Source organism: Fukomys damarensis, unplaced genomic scaffold (assembly GCF_012274545.1).
Source record: "Fukomys damarensis isolate Sample0158 unplaced genomic scaffold, DMR_v1.0_HiC HiC_scaffold_25, whole genome shotgun sequence".
Lineage (NCBI taxonomy): Eukaryota > Metazoa > Chordata > Mammalia > Rodentia > Bathyergidae > Fukomys > Fukomys damarensis.
The window spans coordinates 2,737,913-2,760,824 of NW_022900937.1; the positions used below are offsets into that span (position 1 = coordinate 2,737,913).

Sequence of the window (22,912 nt, forward strand, 5' to 3'; positions counted from 1 at the left end):
CGCTGCCAGCGGGATTTGAGAACGCCCTTCCCGTCCCTGCCCCTTCTAAGGGCGTCGCTTGGAAACTTGGCGGGGTGTTGGGGTGGACCCCTAGATCCCAGCCGTCTGGGAAGCTGAGGCAGGAGGAGCGAAAGTTGGAGCCCAGTGTGGGCACTGCAGCGCCTCAGTGCGACCCTGCTTCGCAGTGCGCGGGGCGGAGAGAGCCCAGCGGCGAGGCCCAGAGCCTGCTCGGCTTTTTCTTCATGCAGTTTGTGGGTGCGTTTTAGTATCGTCGTTGGGCTCTTGTACCTGTACATGACGTATGTATCTTGGTTCTTATTTTTCCCCACTCCCCTGTGCTCCCGTCACCCCCACCCCTCCCTGTCTACAAAGACTTTGTTTCCGTTTTCCTCTTATCTCGTATTTATTTTTCCCTACTTTCCTTTCCCTTACCCCTCACACTCTCCCGTCCCCTTTGGGTCTTTTCTTCCCATTTCGCATTATCCCTGCTGGGTATCTTCCCAAAAGAATTAAAAGAATAGTACCACAGCGATATATACTCACCTATGTTTATAGCGGCACAGTCTGTAATAGCTAAAACTTGGAAACAGCCCGATTGCCCATCAGCTGGAGACTGGGTAAAGAAGATGTTTTGTTTGTAAAATGGAGTACTACTCAGCTATAAAGAATGAGAAACTAGAGACATTTACAGCTAAGTGCCTGCACATGGAGGCCATGTACTTAAGTGAAATTAATAGGATACACGTGTAAATACTGAATAGTTTCTCTGGTGTGAGAAACTGAAAGTGTAACTAGGGCTGCAGTTTTCTTATCGGTTGAGACTCTGGCATCCAGGGCTGTGGCTGCCCAGCCTGAAGTCCCTGGGCCTCGCCCCTTCCTCGCCTGCTCTCTCTGCCTTTTCCGCCCTACACCCTTTCCTGAGCGCGCAGGGTCTGAGGTGGGTTACCCAGCATGGGGTTAGGTTGGAGGAGGCAGGTCGGGGCCAGGGAGGTGTTCACAGGGGAAGTCACCCCAAGGGAAGGCAAAAGACCTCCCCGAGGCCTGGTGACCCCGCGTGCAGGGACCGGCACCCACAGGCACCCCGGCTTTCGGGCCCTGACCTGGGAGGCCTGGCTCGCTTCACCCAGTCCTGGGACCTGCCGCTGAGATGAGCCGTCCTGAGGGCCGGCCGTCAGCAAGTGGGGGCTGGAGGGTTATCTGCAGCGAGTCGGAAATTAGGGTGGGAGAGAAAAGGGATGGCGACTCTGTAAAATTGTTGCTGACTTCAGGGACAAGGAAACGGCAGCCATATTACAGTGGAACAGAGAAGACAGGCGTTCAGGAGTTAGGATGAAGCTGAGCGTGGTGGTCCAGGCCTGTAATCCCAGCCCTCTAGGAGGCTGAAACAGGAGGATCTCAAGTGGGACAGTCCCCCACCCCAGGATACTTAGCAAGACGTCTGAAAATCAAAAATGGTAAAAGGGGAATACAGCTCAGTGTGAAGGCCTAGGGTTCAAAGCCCAGTTTTCCTCCCAGTACCAAAGAGGAAAAAAAAAAAAGAATTGGGTTTAATGATGGCCACACGTTGATAATAAATGACAAGTTGTTATGGTTGGGGTCTGGATGTCCCCCAAAGCCTCATGCAGTCAAAGTTGGCCTTTTTCAGAGGTGGCTGGATCCAGGGTGTGTGGCACTGGGATGGATTCCTGGTGCAGTGCTAGGATCAAGGGCGCTGGGATTAAGGGTGTGAGTGTCACTGCCCTAAGTAGCCTGGCTGAGATATAAGGACAGGAAGGATGTGGCTTTGCCCTCTTCTGCCTGCCATGGACTGTTTCTCCTCTGTGACGCCCCTCTGCCGTGCCCCCCTGCCTTGGAGCCAGCCGAGTATGGAGTGAAACCTCTGCAAACTGAGCTAAATAACCCTTTCCTCCTTTCACTTTGGGTATCAGCTCTTTTGTGTCGGCAACGAGAGAAGTGACTAAGACACAGGCGAACCAGTGAAGCAGAATTTACAAATTTTTCATTCAATTTATTTTCTTCATTCAACACAGCCATTTATAGTTTTAGGCTTTTTTGCAAGTTCACACAGTATAAGGCTTGTGGAGTGTCCCCGTTCCCAGCCCGGACCCTGCCTCTCCCTCCCCAGTGTCTCCTGGCTTCCTTCTCCTCTCAGTCCACTTCCTGCATCTCCCAAAGGCTCCCCCAGGATGCTGTCCCCATCCCAGAGCCAGTGTGTGTTTTCCGAGGTCTCAGCTGTGCTAGTTCGGCCTCCTCTGCAGTGGGTGTGCTGGGCACTCCTTCTGTGTCTGCTTCTGATTTGTTGTCCTGCGGGTGAGAGCTGGATGAGAAAGCACTGAGCTGTCCTAGTTCATTGCTTTCCCTGCATTTTCAGGGCTCAGACCCCACTGGGAGCTCCTGCTGCGTTTTGCTGCCATGGGTCAGAAAATAAATTCACAAAGTCAACTTTTTGTTTTTAGTTAGGTGAAGAAGGAAACACAGCAGAAGCAGACACCTGCCTGACCAGGTGAGAGTGTGCTCTTTTCTCATACAGGTTTCTCTTTCCCTTGGTGACTGTCTCCAGCAAGGACAAGAAGGGGCCCCAGGACCAAGGGAGGGGCAGAGGAGGGCAGGTGTGACCGCTGGAGGCCTGGATCTGGAGATAGCAGCCTTAATTGCCCTGGCTGGCTGTCAGAGCACCTGCCGGGATGCTGTCTCACCCAGCCTGTTATGGAGCCGGGCCTGGTGCCTTGGGCCTATAATCCCCACACTAAGGGAGGCTGAGGCAGGAGGATCAAAGGTTCAAGCCCAGCCTGGGCAATTTAGCGAGACCCCATCTCAAAGGTAAAAATAAAAAGGACTGTGCAGAAAGCTCAGTGTGAAGGTCCCAGAATCTATTCTTACTCCCACAAGACTAAATCCCATTGATGTGGCCTAGGGCTCATGCTAGAGCTTTTTCTCCACCAGGCTGTTCTGGGTGGATGGATCCTGAGGCCCTGGGGTAATGTGTCATGGGGAGTCCACTCATGGGTGTCCTTGTCCTTCCTGGCCAGCAAGGCCTGTACTGGCACCCGGGAGGATCGTAGCCCAGCACCCCTGGAAGTGGCAGACATCTGTGCGCCCTGTGGCCTGGAGCACTGGATATTGAATCCCTCTGCAGGTGACGGCTCTGTGCACTTTCCACAGACAGGGACATGGCTGACCCGACGGAACAGTACAGGATGGACCACGGGAGGAGAGGGCTGGCCGTCATCTTCAACCAGGAGCACTTCTTCTGGCAGCTGATGCTGCCGGAGAGGAGGGGCACGAACGCCGACAGGGACAATCTGGCTCGCAGGTAGCAGCTGTGTCTGTGTCGATCACAGCCTGCTGAGCTCACAGACCAGGGCCCCCAGGACTGCGGTCCTCAGCTCACACAAGGCCGGCTCCCCGGTCCCCAGTGCCGCAGGGCGAGCCCCACGTCCCGAGCTCTCAGCCGCTGCCCTCCCCGTTCATTCCGCTTCTCGCTGTCGCTCACGCACCTGTGTGGCCGTGGGCCGTGTCTAAATGGAACTGGCTTCCACCGGGGCCAGATCCTTTCTTACCGAGGAGGATCGACTGTTGTCATATTCTTTTCTCCTAAGGAAAAGTAGATTTAGGGGTCATAAGTATGGGTCCAGATGCCTCGGTGGTCAGCATGTAGGGCTGCTTGGGAAAGCTCTTCCGCTGATACTTAACTTCCTGTGTCACCAGGTTTTCGGAGCTGGGATTTGAAGTGAGATGCTTTAACAACCTGAAAGCAGCGGAGCTCCTGGACAGAATTCACGAGGGTGAGCGGATCTGTGGTAAACCCTTCCTCTTCCTCCCCTGGGCCGGCGTCCTCTAGTCTGTCTGTGAGCACAGGGACAGATGACTGCGTGGGGAAAGGCGTCACGGGTGGAGCTCAGGCTGGAGGCGGGGCCGGGCCCCTCTGCTGCTGTTAGGGACCTGATCTGCAGGGCCGGGCTGGGCATCGCACCTGGAGGTCTGTGCTGTGCGAACGCCCCCAGTGACAGCCCAGCAGGAGGGGAAGAGGGCTCTGCACGTCGTGGAGAAGTTACCAGTGCCAGGCCTGCCCCTGCTGGGCTTTGGGCGGTCATTGCTCCCTGCCACATTTCCTCACTGACCGCAGCCGAGACTGGCAGACCTCGGCTCTGTTCTGTGCAGCAGCCTCGGCGCCGGGTCTTGTGGTTCTACAGGCCCAGGCTCGCCCGCCTCTGCTGGGCCACCGTGATCTCTGCACCTTTACTGGAAACTCCCTGTAATCCGTGCAGATCCCTTCCCCTGGCTGCGGACTAGGCTGCTGCTTTGCTCGTGAGTTTGAGGGGCTGAGTGTGAGTCCGGACTCCTCCGCATGCTGGGAGAGATCAGGTGGGGGCTCCCTGTCTGCTCCAGGAAGCCTCCGGAATTCAGACACTTAGTCTATTGCCCGGGAAGCTGGGATCTTAAAGGAGGCTCCCAGCATGGCCTCACTCACGTCTTCCACATCATCCTGCTAAAAGCTAACAGAAGGTCAGTAGCCAGCTTGCATGAGGGTCTGGCTTTGATCCCCAGCACTGGAGGAAAAAAGAAAAGCTGAAGTTAGGTTAGAAGTGGTACTATGAGTTTTCTGGAGGATTAGGGTTGAGACAGTCTTGTATGTAGTCCAGGCTAGCCTCTAATTTGCAATGATCCTCCTGCCTCAGCCTCCAATGTGTAGGGTTAGAACCGTGTGGTATCTTGCTGGATAGTTTGAACTTTAATATTTCAGAGTTTTAAAAATTTGATAGTTTGGGCCCGAGGCTTTAGCTTAGTGGCACTGCACCTGCCTTGCAAGCACAAGGTCCTGAGTTTGATCCTTGGTACCAAAAAAACAAAAAACAAAAATCTGACAGTTTGGTATGAGTTGTTCTACTGGACAAAAGTCTAAATAAAATCAGATATTTTACATTTGTTAAAGAATAACAACCCACCCCACCCCCGTCACACAAGTGTGTCTCGTCCTGGTACCAGTGAATTGAATTTGTCCGTGTGGACCACAAGCATCTTGTTTCATTTCCGTGTCCACTTTTGCGGCCTCCGCAGTGTCCAAGTCGAGCCACATGGATGCCGACTGCTTTGTGTGCGCCATCCTGACCCACGGTGAAGACAACCATGTCTACGCGTACGATGGCAAGATCGAGATCCAGTCCTTGACTGCCCTGTTCAGAGGGGACGAATGCCAGAGCCTGGTGGGCAAACCCAAGATATTTATTATCCAGGTGAGGCTGGTAGGTACGCGGCGTCCAGTCACCCCAGAGCCCCCTGTGGAGAGGCGGGGCCTGTGGCTACTGAGCCGCCCGCCCGCGCAAGGGTTCGGTTTGGCGCCGCCCTACTCCCTATAGATCGGTCAGGGTGAAAGGGCAGAAGGCGCTGTTAAGGCCGAGTGTTGCCTTTGCTGCCTGGTGTGCGCCGTGTTTTCTCCTCTGCGAGACCTGTTTGCTGTTCCGGCCTCGGAGCCAGCTATGGACCGAAACCTCTATGTGAGCAAATAAACCCTACTTCCCCCTTTAAATTTGGTGTCAGGGGTTTCGTCTCGGCACCAACTAAGACGGCCGGGCAGGGTGTCCTGCTGCTCACCAGGGCCACAGTGCAGCCCGTGATCAGAAAGGTCGAAAAGCCAGTTTTGTGTTTTATGTTTGTTTTGTTTTGTGTTTCCCATTCAGTTTATTGGTGCATTTTAAGTATACAGTCCAGTTACAGTCGTCATGGGATCTTGTACCTATTTTCAGTATATGTTCTGCGGAAGTGAGCACTGGGATCTTGTGCCTCTCCATGACTTACTTGGTTCTTATTTTTCCCCATTCTCTTGCCCTCCCTTCACCCCCGCTTTCCTATTTAGAAAGACTTTGTTTCCATGTTTTTCCTTTTCTCATATTTTTTTTCTTTTCCCTTCTTTCCTTTTATTTTGCATTTTGTTTTGTTTTGCTTTTATGAGTCTAGGTTTGCAGTGCACGATGGTTCCATGAAAGGGAGGGGCAGACCGTCCTCAGAACGTGAGAGCCGTGGGTGATGCCTGAGCCGCTCTGAGAGGAGGGCCACGGGGAGAGAGCTGCTTGGGCACCTTCGCCTCTCTCTCAGCTGGTCTCCACTTTCCCAGGCTCAAGCTGTCTTCCTGCCTCAGCCTCCTAAGTGGCTGGGACTAGGAGCCCTGGCTTCTCTGCTGGGCGTGGACTCAGGTTCTTTAGCTGTGGGCCAGGAATAGCAGTAGCCCTGCCCGGGGGAGGGCTGGAAGGACAAACCCTCCTTGGGGAAGGAAGGAGCGGCCGGGATGGTGCCAGGTATGTGTGGCGAGGCTTCTCCAGATCCACCTGTCAGTACTGCAGCCGGCTGGGCAGGAGACCTCGTCAGGCTGCAGGGTCTGCATTGTACTTAGGAAGGAGCACAGAGAGTAAGACCAGAAAACAAGCCTGAGAAAGGCTAAGGATAAACTCGACCCGCTCAGGAGGCTAAGCCAGGGGGATCAAAGAGAGTTCGAGGCCAGACTGGGCTAAAGTGAGGTCGAGGCCAGCCTGGAACGCAGAGTGAGACCCAGTCTTGACAGAAAAATGTCGTTTACAATGCGGGCAGCTCTTCCTCCCCTAGCTTCTCCCGTTCCAGAAACCCTGCTGTAATTTCTGTGGATGCTATTTTTGTTTAGCATTAAGGAAGGAGAAACACAAGTAGGGAAAAGGCTCTGACATCTGTCATCCCCTGCAAGGCTGGACACGTTGCTTTTGAACTGTGTGTAATGCGCTTCCCGAATGATCCGGTCACCCGAACGACCCCGTCACTAGGGAAGACGTACAGTGCTTTCCCTCTGGCCTGTAGGCGTGTCGGGGACAACAGCACGACCTGCCCGTCGTCCCTCTGGACACCGTGGATTCTCAGGTCCCGGACACCCAGGACAACGTCACCGAGGTGGATGCAGCTGCAGTGCACACGCTTCCGGCAGGGGCTGACTTCCTCATGTGCTACTCGGTGGCACAAGGTAAGTCCGTGCCGTGGGCAGACAGCTGCTGTCTCCTCTAAGTTCCTGTCACACTCAGCCTCCTTGCTTTAGGAGACTTGGTCTCACTGAATTGCACACTGTCCTGGCTCCTGGACAGCCTCCTGACTCAGCCTCCAGTGCTGGGATTGCCCGCTTATTTTTCACCTTTCATTGAGTTAGGCAGGTCTTTTAGGATTGAACCAGAATGTGTGGGAAAAAGTCATAGCCTGCCAATGATTTCCTTAGTCACAGAGTGAGAAGTGAAAGTGTAGACTGCCTTAGAAAAATCATTCCCTCACACACCTGGAACCCCAGCACTCAGGAGGCTGAGGCAGGAGATTCTCCATGAATTCGAGGCCAGCCTGGGCTACACAGTGATCTTAGGGCTAACCTGAATTACACAGGAAGACCCTGTCTCAGAGAAAGAAAAAACAAACAGCAAGGAAATGACAGTTCCCTTTACTTCCTCTTTCTTTAGGATATTATTCTCACCGAGAGACCGTATATGGCTCGTGGTACATCCAAGATTTGTGCGAGATGTTGAAGAGATACGGGTCCACGCTGGAGTTCACAGAGCTGCTCACGCTGGTGAACAGGAAGGTTTCCCAGCGCCGTGTGGGGGTCTGCAAAGACCCTGGTGCCATTGGCAAGAAGCAGATCCCGTGCTTTGCCTCCATGCTCACGAAAAAGCTGCACTTCTCACGGAAGCCAGCAATTACAGGTGGCATCATCAACATGTAGCCTGTGCCTTTCCCTGTTTACCTCCCCAGTAGAGAAATGTTTTGGAATATGTTCATGTTTAAACGGCCTGAAAAACACTCAGGAAATTACATTAAAAACCTACAAGCATTCAGGGATGCTTAAATTACAAGGTGCCCCAAAATACCTAGCTGATTCAGCTCATACTCTGTGCCTTTTTAAATAAAAGCTTACTTTATAATGTTTTTAAAGACTTGAAATCCAAGAATTAGATAATAATTTCCCTTTATTAAGATATTTGAAAATCATGCTGTATTAAATCTTTCTCATTCATATTGGTTCCTGGATGTCTCTTACCTGTTCACTATCTTTATTTTAGTAAGTAGTAAAGTCGTACATAAAATGTGGCCTCTGCATATAAACCACATTCTATGTACAACTTTACTACTTACTAAAATTTTTAAAAATTGCCCTCCCACAGCTAGCTGTGCCTGGCACTGCAAGGACGAAGTGTGGAGCACCAGTCTCCCCTACAGGGAGGAGCCCTCGAGACCCTGCTCTGAGCGGCTCGCTCTTCATTCCAGCACCAACCGGCTCCTGCACAGCCACACGTGACTCGGGGTTGGGAGGGGCTGACAGCACCCTAGAGTGGTCCCGGCTGATGGCTGGACCAGCTGTCAGGTTGGTGGTCTGACCAGTCACCAAGGGTACCTGGCCACCTGAGGAGAGGACAGCAGGGAATGAAAGACTAATATACGAAGAACAAGAACGAACAATAGTTTCATTTGGGGGTTCCAGGAGTTGATCTTCAGCTCCTCCTGCCTGCCGACCACCTGATCTTAGCTGTGTCCTGGCTAAGACCTTGGCCGTGGACAAGTCGGTATTTATGGTTGTATAACGTGGCAAGGGGGCGTGGAGGCAGATGTCGGGAACAGCAGAGCTAATGCTCCAAAGAGCCAGGCTTGGGAAAAGGGAGCCACTATGCAACTTGTGCAGGTCACAGTTAACAGGGCACCTGTGCTGTCCTGCAGGTCATCGCTAACAAGTGTCCTGAATTATGCTGCTAACGTTTGACCTTAGACAATGGTTGCAGAGAGTCAGAATTCCTCTGTACAGTGTTTCCTTGCTACAGAGACGTCTCCACCTCATATTCGTTGAGACCTGGACTGTGACTGTTCGCTTAGGGAAGTCTGTCTGCAAGCACTAGGCCAGAGGGCAGTTAGCAGTTCACACACGGGCCTTGGAGTGACATATAATCAATAGCCAAATTCAGAAGCCAAATCAATAATGTCTAAAGCCTGCTCAGTGCAGTTTCAAGCTGGTCTCTTACAAGGTTTGAATCTTTTAAACGATAGCTAAATCTAACACTGCTGGTCCCTACAGGGATGAAGATGGTGACGTGCTTAGGTTTGGAGAACTGAATCGCAGAGTTGAGTTCAGAGTTGCAGTCTCACATTGTGGTCTGGGGCTTCGTTTCAGTAAATGATGAAGCCGTGACTTCCAACTCCTGCCCATGCACAGAGAAATGAATGCCAGCTGGAGTCCACAAGCAGCCCAGGGTGAGGTGGACGATGCCAGGCTCCTCACTTTGGCCAGGGGAGGGCGGGGGGCGTGGAGCCCCTGGCTGCTTCTGCAGGAACAAGCCAGCAAACCTGTATGTCAAGAAACAAGGGAAAACGCCAAAGTGTGCCTGTGCTTTACACCCATTTATTAACTACTGCTAGACATGAGTCCCCAGACCCAAAGTGTTGGGGTTAAAGAATGCACTCAGTCGGTCAGCCAGAGAACTCCACGGGGCAGAGTCTGAAGTTTGCTTCTACAGAAGGACTCGAGCACACACATGTGAGGCAACAGTGCAGCCAGCGCCAGGGAAGCAGGGCTTTCAGCTGTCACACATGGGAAGCAGCTGTCCTTTAAATTCACCGGCAGATCCAAAGGCTCGCCACCTCGAAACTGGCTAGTTTAAGCGATGCCAAGGCGGATCCCAAGGGCTTCTGAGGAGACAGAAGAACAGAAGCGGAGGGTGGGGCTCAAAAGGTCCCAGGCTATTGTGGAGCGATCCTGGCTTCAGCTGAGTCTCCCGAAGTTAAACTGAGCAGGCATTTCCATAATTGCAGTGTATTTGGGACGGGCCGCGTAGGGTGGACTAGAGTCTAAGATGTGTGCTCTGGCGTACATTCTTTGATAGAAATGACAGGGCTGTGTTTCTCACAGCAACAGTTAAACTGAAATGGATGACGAGACTCAATAATGTCCCATTTGGGTGTTATGAAATCAGAACAACATGGAAAAATCTAGTGACTTTCACAAAAAAGCTAATTCTTCTCCTTGAGTTCCTCTACCCGCCGTCCCAGGTAGATAGAGCGGCGGACGCATTTCAGGGACTCTTTAGCCTGTGGGGGAAACAAAGCAAAAATGGAGAAAGCTGCATTACTGCTTTGAGCGAAATTCAATAAAACTAGGGCAGCAAAACACTTCAACGCCCAGTGGCAAATCCCTAAATTATCTCAACTTTATCTCAATCCCTTTTGAAAAGATGAACAGAGTTCCTATTTCATCCTCACGCTTTAACAAAAATTAGTTTATCCCCTTCAGAGTGGATTTTCCAGTTCATATTCTTTAAAAGACCTTCATGATCCACCAGTTTGTTTTCTGCCTCCACTTTATTACCTTAAAAACCAATCATATTTCACAGGACATCGCTTTAAATCTCACTGCCCATCCTGGAATGACCCTGAGAACATTCCTTATCCCTGTAGCATTCAAATGGAAGGGAATGCACAACATTGAAAAACACAAAGGATTAAATTTTTCCTACTGAATGATTGTATGAAATAAACAATTTTAAAAGTTTTTCAATTGGGGAGTTATAAAGTTACCTCTAACCATTTCTTTAACTTCATAGTACTTTAGACATAACTGCTGTTAAATGTACATACATCGAGAAATGTGGGTTATCTTTATCAGAACATTTTTGCTTAATAAATTCCTAAAAGAAAGTGATCCACTTTTGTGCAGAGAAGGCATGGTGTGAACAAGGTTCCTGCATAAATTGGGAGGCCAGGGCCAAACACTGCCTTAGAATCCCACTGTGACGAAGCCTGGGCCGGATGACAGGCTGGAGGCAGCCGGGCTGCAGTGAAGCCCTTGCTCTGACCCTGGCTCCGTCCCTTTCTGTGCACCTGGTGTAGGGCCTCTGGGAGCCTGAGTCCCTTCACCCAGAGGGCGGGAGGAGGACTCCATCGGGGATCTTCCACCTTCAAAGCCAAGAAACAATGCCATGGAGTTTAAAGCTCCCAGCCCTGGGGCTGGCCTCACTGGCTCACAAGCACATTCCTGCCGAGAGCGTTTATTTCTCCCTGAAACTCATTTAAGAAAGACATCTGCAGCTTTGTGTGCTGGTGCACGCCTGTAATCCCAGCCCTCAGGAGGCGGAGGCAGGGGATCACCAGTTAGTGTCCAATCTGGGCAACTTAGTGAGACTGTGTACTTAAATTAAATATTTTAAAAGGGCTGGGCACGTAGCTCAGTGTGAAGGCCCTGGATTCAATCTCCAGAACCATCCCCCCAAAAAACTTCCTTTGCAGAGAACAAAAAACAAGCATAAAACTGGGGTATGAAAGTAGTATCAGAAATGTAGGTATTCTGCTGAACAATCTCACAATGCACACAACTCTGCAGAGCCGCATGGAGCCGGGAGGTAACCCTCTCACCCCTCTTCCCTGATGCGGGCTTCTCTCCCGCAGCGCAGCAGCCCCAGCAGGGACGCAGGGTACCTTGGCCAGCTCGTCCTTTAACTTGTTGTACTGCTGCACGTCGAAGCGCTGGTGCTGTGACTGCCTGTGGAAGATGCGAAGAAGCTGCCTCCTCCTGGCGATGGGGTAAGTGCAGTTCTACCGAAAGAGAAGAAATCCCGTGTTTGGAGGAACGGCTGCCCCTGTGGGAAAGCTGCTTAACAGCCACACAGGGCGAGCAGGATTGGGTGAACCCGGAACCAACACGCAAAGCAGTAGTGACAGGTGGCAGGGAAGAGGACAGAAAGAAGAAAGGGGAGATTTGGGTCAGCGACTGCAGCCACGGCTGGAAGGAGCCGGGGTCCTGTGTCCGGATTCAGCTGTATTCATAAATGGTGGTGCAGAGGACATCAGCTCCACGAGCTTATCCTGAGAGAGGGATGTGTGCATTGTCCTAATTAACCCTCTGGAAAGGTTGGATCTAGTTTCACTGAGTTACCTCTATCCAGCCTTGGGAGAAACAACACAGAAACCCCAAGTTTACAGAAACCCGAACAACAGTGACCTGGCCAATGCAGGGGTCTGGACGCTTGACTTAGACAAGCAGATCCCAGCAGAGGTCGGTGCCAGCAATGACTCACCTGCCGTGTGACTATGAAGTAGGCAAAGAAGGCCATGGAGTTTGCGAAGGTGAGGAAGTAGGTGACAGGCTCCATGAGGTCCCAGGAGTACACCCACCAGGTGAGCCAGGCCAGCACGCCCCCCTGTGTGGACAGCAGTGCCAGGCCGGCCCACAGCAGCCTGCTGGTGTTGGCTTCAGCTTGAGCCTCAATTCTAGCTTTCACCTAGAGGAGGGAGAACCTCTGAGGCAGGAGGATCGCATAGTAAAATCCTCTCAGAAAGTCCCCTCCACGCTGGGTGTGGTGGCGCACGCCTGTAATCCCAGCACTCGGGAGGCTGAGGCAGCAGGATCACTGTGAGTTTGAGACCAGACTGGGGTACACAGTGAGTTCCAGGTCAGTCTCAACTACATAGTGAGACCCTGTCTCAAAAAACAAACAAAAATAGCGCCCCCAATACCTACAAAAACTTTCAATTCATATTCAAAGATACATATGTACTCCAAGTTTTCCTAAATAGTCACAAATCTGATTACAGGCTTGAAGAATGGTTTTTTCCTTCAACAGATTCCTCCCCTCATGCCCTAAAACATCAGTTATTTTGTCTTCAGGACTGAGGAACTCAGACTTCTGCATGCAGAACCAGCCGGAGCAGTGCTCAGGGCCCAGCCGATGAGTCTCCACTCACATCCAGCAGAAGGACTCTGCCTCTGTGGCCTCCTCTGAAGAGGAGGATAATTCAGGAATGAGCCCAGGGCAGGCGCTCAGGAGGACGCCCAAGGCCTGGGATTCACCTGGGTGTGACTGTGGTGACCAGCACAAGTACCTCACCTGTTCCAGGGGCTGCAGCTGTGCCTGCAGGTGGTCGATCCTCACCAACAAGCTGAGTTCTGTCTCCTTCTGCAACTCCTCCAGGTGCAGGACTGAAAACAGCCTGTGCACCAAGGAGCACACATTTTCCATCTCCCTCGAAGGCTCCCTGCTTGGTTTCTCTGAGAAGACAAGGGAAGGGAAGGCAGTCACACTCATGCCTCCATCTGGTGGGGGTGCACGCCTGCAATCTCAGCACTCCAGAGGCTGAGGCAGGTAGACGGATATGAGTTCCTGGCCAGCCTGGGCTGCCAGTGAGACCCAGTCTCCAAAAACCCCAAACAATAAGATTTGTAGGAAGAATCAGGGAAACATCCATGCAATCAAATTCAGGTGAGCACCTCTACCCCCGAGTTCACCTCAGAGCGAACTCCCTACCCCAGCCCTCTCTCCCACAGCTACTCCATGACACACAGGAAGGGAAGCTGGTGTCCAGTCAGGTAAATACAGGTGAAACATGTTGGAAAAGCTGCTTTCAGGAAGTGAGTCACAAGACACAAAGCACTGGTCGGAAGGCAATGCATACAGGCACTGGGGCAGGAGGTGTGTCCAGGAGACTCCTGCAATAGGTTCCAGTCTCTTGCGCAGTACAGGACACAGGGTTGAAGGAAGACTCAAAGACAGAATTAAAGAAAAAAAAGTGGGGAGCCAGGATGGCCAGTGTTGAGCCACCAGCAAAGGCCTTTCAGCCGAAGCTCCTGATTTTTATTGGTAATCAGATTGGGGTAAAAGGGAACTACATGGGAGGACATGCACTCATGCAGTTGCTATGGATACTAACATGGGCAAGGCTTCTGAAGGAAAAGACAAAGAAAGCCTTCTCGAATTAGGAACAGAACAGACAAAATACAGAATTATCATTGCAACCTCGTCCTTCTAGCTAAGAAGATTTTGGCCGTGGGAATGGGACTTGGGTGGGAGTTACTCAGACCTCAGCTCCCATGTTAACTCAGAGTAACCACCACAGCTTCGCAGGCCATGTCTCTGGTCGCCGCGGTGGTCGTTAGCGGGAGGGTCAGGCTGACCTATGTGCTCCCATGGTGCTCATGAGTCACACGGGCTTCAGACAGACTCTCTTCTTAAAGTGAGCAGGTTACCTCTTCACAATAGGGCGTCCCCACAGATGTGGGAGACCAGAATCTGCCACCCCAGAACCTGCCATTGAGACCTAAGGACTGTTTTGAGCTGAAGACAGACGAGAGGCAGGACATGCATTTCCCGGGGTCTCCCTTCTCCCCTGGTTACAGGTAAGAGCTGAGGTTGGTCACCAGGGACAGTGTAGGCCACTGCTGGCCTGGAGATATCCTCAAAGTAATCTGCATCACACATTTCCCCAGCCTTGATCTGCCTTTCATAATCTGCCTTCCCAGTCTGCTGCCCCTAGCGACTCCTTCTGTCTTTTGGCTTCTTTAAAAATGCAAGTTCTTGGTGAAGATGCTGTATAGACCGGAGTTTTCATGGCCTCTTTGAGAATCACAGGCACCCTGGTCTTCAGTATGAAATGTCCCCACAATAAGATACCGCTTGTTTCTGTCAGTGGATCTCTCACCACCAGTGCCCTGCCAGGTATGCGGAGTAGAGGCAAAATCTCTCTCTTCCTCCTTTTGGGCCGGTCACTCACACAGTGTGGCTGTTACAATGCTCTCCTGAGAACACTGCCGGTGCGCTGCTCTGCTAGGAGAACTCAGGGGACCCCAGCAGGAGGCAGCACCCTGATTCAGCTTTGGCCCTTGGTCCCCACCCAGGCCCCAGGCCTCCACCTCTTTCCCCAGCTTCAGGTCAAGACTCTGCTGTGGTCTGCAGCTCTGGCCACACAGGCACTAGAACGCCACAGAGGGGCAGGAGCAGTGGCTCCACTGCAAGTCTCAGTCACGTTTCAGTCAGAATCCTTTGTTACCATGAAAAACAAGGCTTCATTCCCCATAACCAACTGCAAGGAAGGAAAAGGTAGGGACAGCGACAAGGTCTGTTTTCTATGTGTGCACAACTGCTGTCCATGGCAAGATTTTGTTTAAAGCCGTGGAGAATAACAAAAAGAAACAGAGCTGACACCAAAGTGGTAGGGAAATTTTCCCTTTCCTTCTTTCCTTCCTGTTTTGAGGTGCTGGGCATGGAGACCAATGTCTCCTGCATGTCAGACAAATGCTCTACTGCTGAGCGGCGTCCCCAGCCCAGGACAGGTCTTATTAACAACTTTCCGTAGAGAAGAGGCCTGGTGTTAAAGGAACCAAACTCAGCTTTGATTTATGGGAGGTTCATAGATGTTTTAAAGGGAGACAGCGGGAGTCAGGAGGGAAAACAGCGCAGGCCTGGCAGTCAGGAAAGCAGAAAGGGCAGTCGGTGTGAGGAACCCTGGCGCTGGTTCCCTGCAGATTCAGAGTCAGGGGCTTCTGTCTTCCAGTGAGGAGCAGAGGGGTGCAGGTCAGCACAGGGCCCACTGCCTGGGGGAGCCTGGGCTCTGCACCCTGCAGAGGGCTCCTGGAGGGAGCTGCACATCAGGGCTGAGCATAGCTCAGAGCTGCAGGCTTCCTCAGTAACTGTGCCAGGTCTGGCTCGGGGACCTGGCACTGACTGCCAGGCTTGGGCTGACACAAACTAACTCCATGGGCAAGGAGCTCTTTCAGACAGGCATCTTAGGGGCCTTGAGCTGCCACCGAGCACATGTGTGTTCCAGGCTCCTGGAAGGGAGGTGCATGCGTGTGTGTGTGTGTGTGTGTGTGTGTGTGTGTGTGTGTGTGTGTGTGTGTGCGTGTACCAGAAGTCCCTGGGGTGCTCAGAGCCTGCAGTGCCTCTAGACTAAGGTGGAGGCCTGGTCCAGGAGAAGCTCAGCAGGAGTGTGTGTGTGTGTGTGTTTGTGCGTGTACCAGAAGTCCCTGGGGTGCTCAGAGCCTGCAGTGCCTCTAGACTAAGGTGGAGGCCTGGTCCAGGAGAAGCTCAGCAGGGCCTGCTGGAGTCTGACCCAGGACGGACTTCCTTGCTCTTTGCCTGAGCTCCGTGACAAGGCCCTGGCTGTGCTGGCAGAAGTATGGGCGCCACACTTGAGCTGCCAGTCACAGAAGTCCAGAAGCAGCTCCCAGGAAGACACTTCCATTCCCTGAACTGGGACCACTGAGAAAGCTCTGTCTTCTGTTCTTCTGGTTCAAAAGCAAGCAGGTTTGGGATGGGACGGCCTGGACCTGAGGGCAGCGTGGGAGACACCAAAGGTGGCTGCTGTTAACCACTCTGCCAGTGTTGGCTCTCTGCAGTGCACTCCCATCCTGCAGCGAGTCTCTCTTTTCTGACCTTACATAATTACATTTTGCTATTGGAGAAAAAGAAAGTATGGGTGCGATAGAATTCTTAGGTGCAAAAGAAGCCTAACTGATAGTGCCTATGTGGCATCTCCTGGTAACCCCAAATATGAGGAAAATATGCTTTATACCACAGCTGTTTATTCCCTTATTTATTTATTTATTTATTTATTTATTTATTTATTTATTTATTTATTTATTTATTTGTGGTGCTGCAGATCGAACTCAGGATCTTATACTTGCCAGGCCAGCACAGCACCACTAAGGAATGTTCCGTTTTTTGTGTCTTTCATGTGAATTTTATTTCCATGCCCTAAATTTTCAAATCCATATTGTTTTTGTTTGGTACCAGGGATCAAACTCGGGTCATTACAATTTTCAAATCTGAATTGGTAATGTTGTAGGAAATAGTTGAAATAATTTTTTAAACTCCAAAGTTACATTTTTTTTTTTTTTACAATTTGTTTTTTGAGACAGGGTCTCCTGTGCAGTTCAGGCTAGGCTTGAATTCACTATGCACTCCACGTCGGCCAGAATTCCAGCCATCCTCCTGCCCCAGGCTCCCCAGTTCTGGAATTACAGGGGTATGTCAAGATGCCTGGCCAAATTTACAACTCTGGAATTTCATTTTCAACTTGTCTCCTATGTGTCCTCTGCCACCCACACCCCCATGTTCCTGTTCATTGACACTGTGAGCCTGGACAGGTCCCCGTCAGCAGTCTGCAGGTGACTGGTAGCACTGGGAACCTCAGGCACCAGCCCTGGGGCTCAATTCCCAGCGGTAACCCTCCAGCCAGGGAGAGGAATCAGGATAAGCTGTGAACGACGTCGCTAACCACATAGACCTGAGGCTTCTGCTCCCGCTTGGGCACTGGGGGAGAGGAAGCTCCTGGCAAGGTCATGGAATGATAGGACTGGGACGGAAACACAGTTACGACTGAAACAGGGAGGTTTCTCAAGGCACACACACGCAAGTGACGAAGCAGGGAAGAACCAGGAGTTGCTGAAATACAAACCATTGTCACAGAAGTGAAAATGTCCTTTTTTCTGCATGTGGGACCCAGGGAGCACTGAGCTGCATACCTAGCCCTTCTCATATATATCATGTCTCACTATGTTGCCCTGGCTGACTTAGAACTTGTGATCCTCTGGCAAGCAGCTGGAATCACAGGCATTCACCATCATGCCCAGCCTGAAAAACGTCTCTGATAGGCTCATCAGTGGACTAGACCCTGGGAAGGAAGGGGTCGGTGAACTTAAGGCTGCATCACCAAAATCTTCCCAAACCGCAAATTAGAGAAAAAGAATGGAGAAAACTAAGAGAATAGTTAAGTAGATGGAATGTAAATGCAAAACAGAAAGACTACATGGAGATGAGAGGAGACAGAAGCGATGCTTGAAGTAATGATAACCGAGAAGTTTCCAAAAGTCTACTGCTAATCATCACACTGATTCAGCCAGAGTATCCCTATCCACAATGCTTGGGAGCAAGCCAGATGTGGTGGCAGACACCTGTAATCCCAGCACTCAGAAGGCTGAGGCAGAAGGATCTCAGTGATTTTGAGGTCAGCTTGGGCTACACAGTGAGCTCAAGGCCAGCCTGGACTATATGGCGAGACCTTGTCTCAAAAAACAAACAAATCTCCTAAAGCAAACAAACAAAAAACCCAGCACGGTTGGGAATAGAAGTATTTCAAATTTAGGATCCCTTTTGAGTTTTGGAATATTGGCACATCCATAACAGAATATCAAACCCAGGGCCTCGTGCCAGGAACATGCTCCAGCACTGAGCTACACCCCAGCTCCTATACCGTAGTTCTGTCTACCTGCATTTCGACTGCAACCCAGCATGGGAGGCCTGCAGAGGGATTTCCACTGTCATAGCAGCACCCAAAATCTGGATTTGGGAACATGCTGGAGCTGAGCTTTCTGTACTAACGATGCTCAGCCCAGAGTTTGAAATTAAAAGGAAAGCCATCTAAGAAGTTAAGACTTCCAGTTTCTAATCTGGCACGGAAGGGCCTGGAAAGCCCTCACTCCATCCTAGCAGTGAATAAATAACTGAACAACAACCACAAAAAATAACTGAGCAAACTGAAAACCAACATTTAACATCTACTGGAGAACTGTGGTCACAGGGGCACCATGTTCCCGCAAACTGGAGAGAAGGGTAGGGAGAGTCAGGGTTTACAGGGGCAGAAATCTGGGAGGACCGGGCACCAGGCTGGAGCACTGGACTAGAACTGAGGTTTCTGCAGACTTAAAACCCCAGGCCCAGGGTTGGGGCCAGGCCCACACTGTTGTGAGTTTCCCCTGTGGAAACTCCACCGGCGGCAGAGCAAAAATCAGGAAAGCTGCACCCTGCTTCCTGTGGGGGAAAAACTGCTGTTTCCGAAGACCCCATGTAGAAATAAATCAAAGAGCAAAACAAAACAGGGACAATGGGAAATAGGGAGACAGATCTTTGGCAAATGGGAAGAAGGCAAAGAGATGGAGGAAGAAATGAAGGAAGATACGCTACGTGCGGGGACCAGCTCCCCACGGTGAACGTCCTGATGTACACAGACGTGTAGTAAACAAGGAGAGGAAGAGGACAGCAGGCAGAGGCAGGAGGAGAGGGAGGAGGAGGAGAAGGAGGCGGAGACAGAGCAGAGGAAGAGAAAGAAAGGAGAAGGGGGCGGTGCCCTCGGGAACCTGGTGCCTGAACAGGCCTGCCTGCTCCCCGAAAACCCCTCCGAGGGACGGCTGTTCACAGTTGGACAGCAGTGTTTCTCACCTGCCTCAAGACGCTGTACAAAATAGGCTCTTTCATTAATGACTAGTTTAAAATCTTTCATCAGCAAAACATCCATCAAGGTAGAAGCTGGAATCTCACTGCCATCTGAAAGACAAAACACGAATCAAAGTCTGTGTCCTACAATAGTGAGAAGCATTTCTCAGCACACAGGAAGTCACTGCCCCCTCGGCATGGATGGTACAATGGTGGCTTTCACTTTGGGGGCAGCTCCCCAAGCTCAGTCGCCACCGTCCGCAAGAGCATCGCCCTGCTCACTATGCCTGCCACCCCACCGGACCAGCAGGGCAGCAGGCCTCCCTCGGCTGGACTGGAGGCCAGGTCAGGGTGGCTGGTGACACTGCATGCCGGGGTCACACAGACTGGGAGCTGAGAACTGCTCACAGGAAGGCCGGGACATCAGGGATCTACGGAGCACCCACCTTGCATGTGCCCACTGTGGCTGCCCCGGAGGACCGGTGCTGTGTTCCCCACACAGCCTCCCAGCACCCTGCACATGGGCAGAACAGAGCGGTGTATGGAGCCTCCTATCCTGGGTGCTGCAGTGATTGGGGCCAAGAATTTGCTGGGCCTTATGTCCTGATCAGGATAAAGCCTCCTCTTCCCGACCTAAACTGCAGGATCCATGATTTGCTGCCACCCAAGACACAGGGCTATGGAAGTCCCAGTAAACTGCACACTGCCATCCTGAATCTGACTTGTGCTTTGCTCCCCAGGTTCTCATCCACTGGGACCGGGCTTTTCTGGGACAGGGTCTTCACAACCCGGCCCATCCGGCAGCCCTGGGCTGACCAGGTCTCCACACTGGTCCTTTCTCTGTTCTGTTCTCTGAGCTTGGCTTCCTGCCACTCCCAACCCAAGAGTCTGCTGGTGACTCTTTTGCTCCCAACCGAGCCCGACTGGCACAGTGAGGACATTTTTAAAAGCCAGCCTGCCCTTCTCCTATCCCTAATCACCCGAGGAGACAGATGCGTCAGCTAAAACTGCCACCGCCACTTCCTTCACTTCCTCGCTTCCGAGAACGGTGAAAAGAGTCCAAACCTCCAGGAGACAAGCGGCTGGGATGGTAATGAACACAAGCAAGGCTGAGGAAACAGATTTACATTTCAGCGGTCTATTAGCAATTTAAAGTATCCTAGTGAAGGCTGAGACAGGATGATCACCAAGTCTGGGCCTAATCAGGTAATTTAGGAAGACTGTCTCAAAAAATAATTTTCCAATGGGGCTGGGTGAAGGCTCTGGGTTTCATCTCCAGTACCACTAAGAAGAAAAAATAATACCCTAAGTATCCTAGGATAAAAGAAAAATCCTGAGATTCCTAAGTTTCATACCAAGGTGAGAGGATGGATGATGTAAGAGATAAAGTTAATCAGCTAACAGGTACAGGTGACCAACAGAAGACTTTCGTATCCCTTCTGTATTCTGAAAGCCGGGCTGAGTTCCTATCACTGCCACCTGCAGCACCACCGCCCTGTTCTCCGTAGCACAGCAGGCTCATGGTAAACGAGTTAAAATTCAATGAACGTTTAAATTTTTAAAAATCCGTTACAGTAAAAGACATGTTGCTACTGACCCTCTTAAAGTCCTGTCCCGCACTTAGAGCACATTCGGCCATCGTCCTTGCCACTTTCTACAGCAGCTCTGGAGTCCTCTCTCCTGAGTGTCTAGTTGCACTGTCCTGGTTACATCAATGTCTTGCATTGACTGAAAACCCTGGCCTTGCACGGTCATGTTGACTTTGAGGAAGAGCTGGAACTTGCACAGAGCCAGATCCGGTAAGTAAGGTGGACGAGGACGCCGTACCAGGTGTTTACACGGACAGCGCTCAGTGGCAGCATTCGCTGTGTTTCTGACCACATCTTGTAAAGACACCAAGGAGAGAGGATGTGGTGCTGAACTGACTGTCATCTTCAGTGGGAGCACCCAGCTAAAGTGAGGCGGCGTGGTTCTGGGCATGGAAGACCCACTTCAGGAGGCCCGCTGCGGACAGTGGAAAGGAGAACGGGAGGGGAGGGTTTCAGCTGATCTTCCTTGGAGGATCTTTGCTGAGGCTGCTTCTCTTCCGAGGAATTTCGGCAGTTTTTGGTCGAAAGAGCTTTGGCTGTTTCCTCCCTTGGGGAGCTTCATCTTCACCTTCATCTTGGACGTCATCTCCTGGCTTCCAGTGCGACTCTCCGCTTCCTGACACAGACACTGCGCTTTCTGGCCCTGGGCCTTGGGCCTTGCAGTCTCCAGCCTCCGGCTCCCTTCTCAGAGCACGGGACGTGGCTGTGGGCCCCAAGCCCTCGAACGGTCCTTCAGGGCTCCAGCGCACACAGACGTCCTGTGCTCTTCCACGTCCGACTCTGGTAAGTACTGACCGACACAGAAGTGGCCAGAGTGACGGGATGAGGGTGTTCGAGGTGAGGGAGTCATCACAATGTGTCCTTTACTGTAACGCACTTTTTAAAAACTTAAACATCATGCATTTTACTCAGCGTGTGCTTTCCTTCCCCTAATTTTTAAAAATTTATTTTTTATTAGTGCATGTTTGTAGTACATAATGTTTACATTCCTCGTACAGAGCAGCTACGTGTACTTACCTTTCCTTCTGTGTGTGATACCAGGACTTTGCACTTGTGAGGCAGGTGCGGTGCCACTGAGCTCAATCCCTGGCCCTACATATCTTAATTTCTGTTTCATCTCCTCCTTCCCTCCCTCCTGCTCGCGCTCTCTCTCTCTCTCTCTCTCTCTCTCTCTCTCTCTCTGTCACCATCTCTTGATCCCCTTCCCATTTGAGAAAGATCCATCTTCCTACTTCCTATTTTCTTTTCTTTTGCTCATGATTCATCATTTGGGTGTCTCATACAGAGGAACCATTCAATACTTAAGCTCGCACGCCTGATAATCATTTTAACCTTATGGTCTTGACATGCACCCATTTCCCTACAGATCTCTCTCCTGCCTTCCTTATGGCAGAGTCGTGCTCCACAACGTACAAACACCACACTCTCCACATCCACTCATCTGGTGATGGTCACAGGCTGCTTCCAAGACGGAGTTATGATGGGCTGCGCTGCTGTAAACACGGGTGTGCACGGACCACTGTAATATGATGTCTTCAACTCTTTGAGGAAGATGCCTAGAAAAGGGATAGCTGATTCAAATGGGACTTCTAGTTTTAGTTCTGAGGAATCTACAGATTGGTATCCACAGTGGTTGTGCTAGTCTACATTCCCAGCAAAAATACCAAAGAGCTCCTTTTCCCACACATCCTTATTATTTGATGTTTTGATGACAGCTATTCTTCCTGTGGGTGCGATGGAATCTACGTGTTGTCTCAATCTGTATTCTTCCAATAGCCATCCATGTTGAGTATTTCTTCACACAATGACTGGCCATCTGCACTTCTTCTGTGAAGTGTCTATTTATTTCACTTGTCCAGTTTTGATTGGGTCCTTTATTTTGGGGTCTCTAATTTTTTGGAGTTCTAGATTCTGGTCCTATATCTGAGGAACAGCTGGCAAAATGTTTTCCTCATTCTGTGGGTTTCCTTTTTCACTGTTAGTTGTTTCTTCCGCTGTGCCGAAGCTTTGGAGTTTGACGTGATCCCCTTTGCTGATTCTCAGTACTATTTCCCATACAACTTCCAGGGCTCTGCTCAGAAAGGCCTTGCCTGTGCCTCTGACCTCAAGAGTTCTGTCTGTTTTGTCTTCCAGCAGATCTGGTGTTTTGTTTTAACATTAGTTCTCTCATCCTTTTTTATTTTAGTACAATGTGAGAGACATGGGTCTAGGCTCAATCTCCTGCATGCGTATGGAGAGCCTGTTTTCTCAGCTCCATTTAGTAAAGAGGTCATCTTTCCTCCAGTGTGTGTTTTAGGCCCCTTTGTCAAAGATCAGATAGCTGAATGTGCTTGGGTTGTTTCTGCCTCCTCTATTTGG

The 22,912-nt window shown here is 51.1% G+C and overlaps 2 protein-coding genes across 4 annotated transcripts in view; one reads left to right on the top strand and one right to left on the bottom strand.

The window, feature by feature from the left end:
• Positions 1-6: 6 nt before the first annotated feature.
• On the top strand, positions 7-7,903 carry Casp6 (caspase 6). Of its 3 annotated transcripts, none has more exons than XM_010641524.2 (7): positions 7-299; positions 2,457-2,503; positions 3,137-3,313; positions 3,709-3,785; positions 5,059-5,234; positions 6,823-6,982; positions 7,461-7,903. In XM_010641524.2, the coding sequence occupies exons 3-7, from the start codon at positions 3,171-3,173 to the stop codon at positions 7,721-7,723; spliced, it is 819 nt and encodes a 272-aa protein (XP_010639826.1). In that variant the 5' UTR covers positions 7-299; positions 2,457-2,503; positions 3,137-3,170; the 3' UTR covers positions 7,724-7,903. The 3 variants fall into 3 exon arrangements, with proteins under 3 accessions (XP_010639826.1, XP_010639827.1, XP_010639829.1); XM_010641525.2 differs by having other exon boundaries at positions 3,163-3,313; XM_010641527.3 differs by having other exon boundaries at positions 229-255; positions 3,163-3,313.
• A 73-nt stretch (positions 7,904-7,976) lies between these two features.
• Mcub (mitochondrial calcium uniporter dominant negative subunit beta) overlaps positions 7,977-22,912 on the bottom strand; it is a 68,733-nt gene continuing 53,797 nt past the window's right edge. Inside the window, exons 5-9 of the mRNA XM_010641523.3 lie at positions 18,972-19,076; positions 12,867-13,027; positions 12,057-12,260; positions 11,458-11,574; positions 7,977-10,074 (exon numbers count right to left, since the gene is read on the bottom strand). Coding sequence (XP_010639825.1) covers positions 9,997-10,074; positions 11,458-11,574; positions 12,057-12,260; positions 12,867-13,027; positions 18,972-19,076 — 665 coding nt within the window. The 3' untranslated portion in view covers positions 7,977-9,996. The remainder of the gene's footprint in view (positions 10,075-11,457; positions 11,575-12,056; positions 12,261-12,866; positions 13,028-18,971; positions 19,077-22,912) is intronic.

Coding starts and splice junctions, on each gene's coding strand:
- Casp6 (XM_010641524.2), top strand. CDS start 3,171: ATGGCTGACCCGACGGAACAGTACAGGATGGACCACGGGAGGAGAGGG. Junction 3,786..5,058: donor CCTGGACAGAATTCACGAGG/GTGAGCGGATCT, acceptor CGGCCTCCGCAG/TGTCCAAGTCGAGCCACATG. Junction 5,235..6,822: donor CCAAGATATTTATTATCCAG/GTGAGGCTGGTA, acceptor TCTGGCCTGTAG/GCGTGTCGGGGACAACAGCA.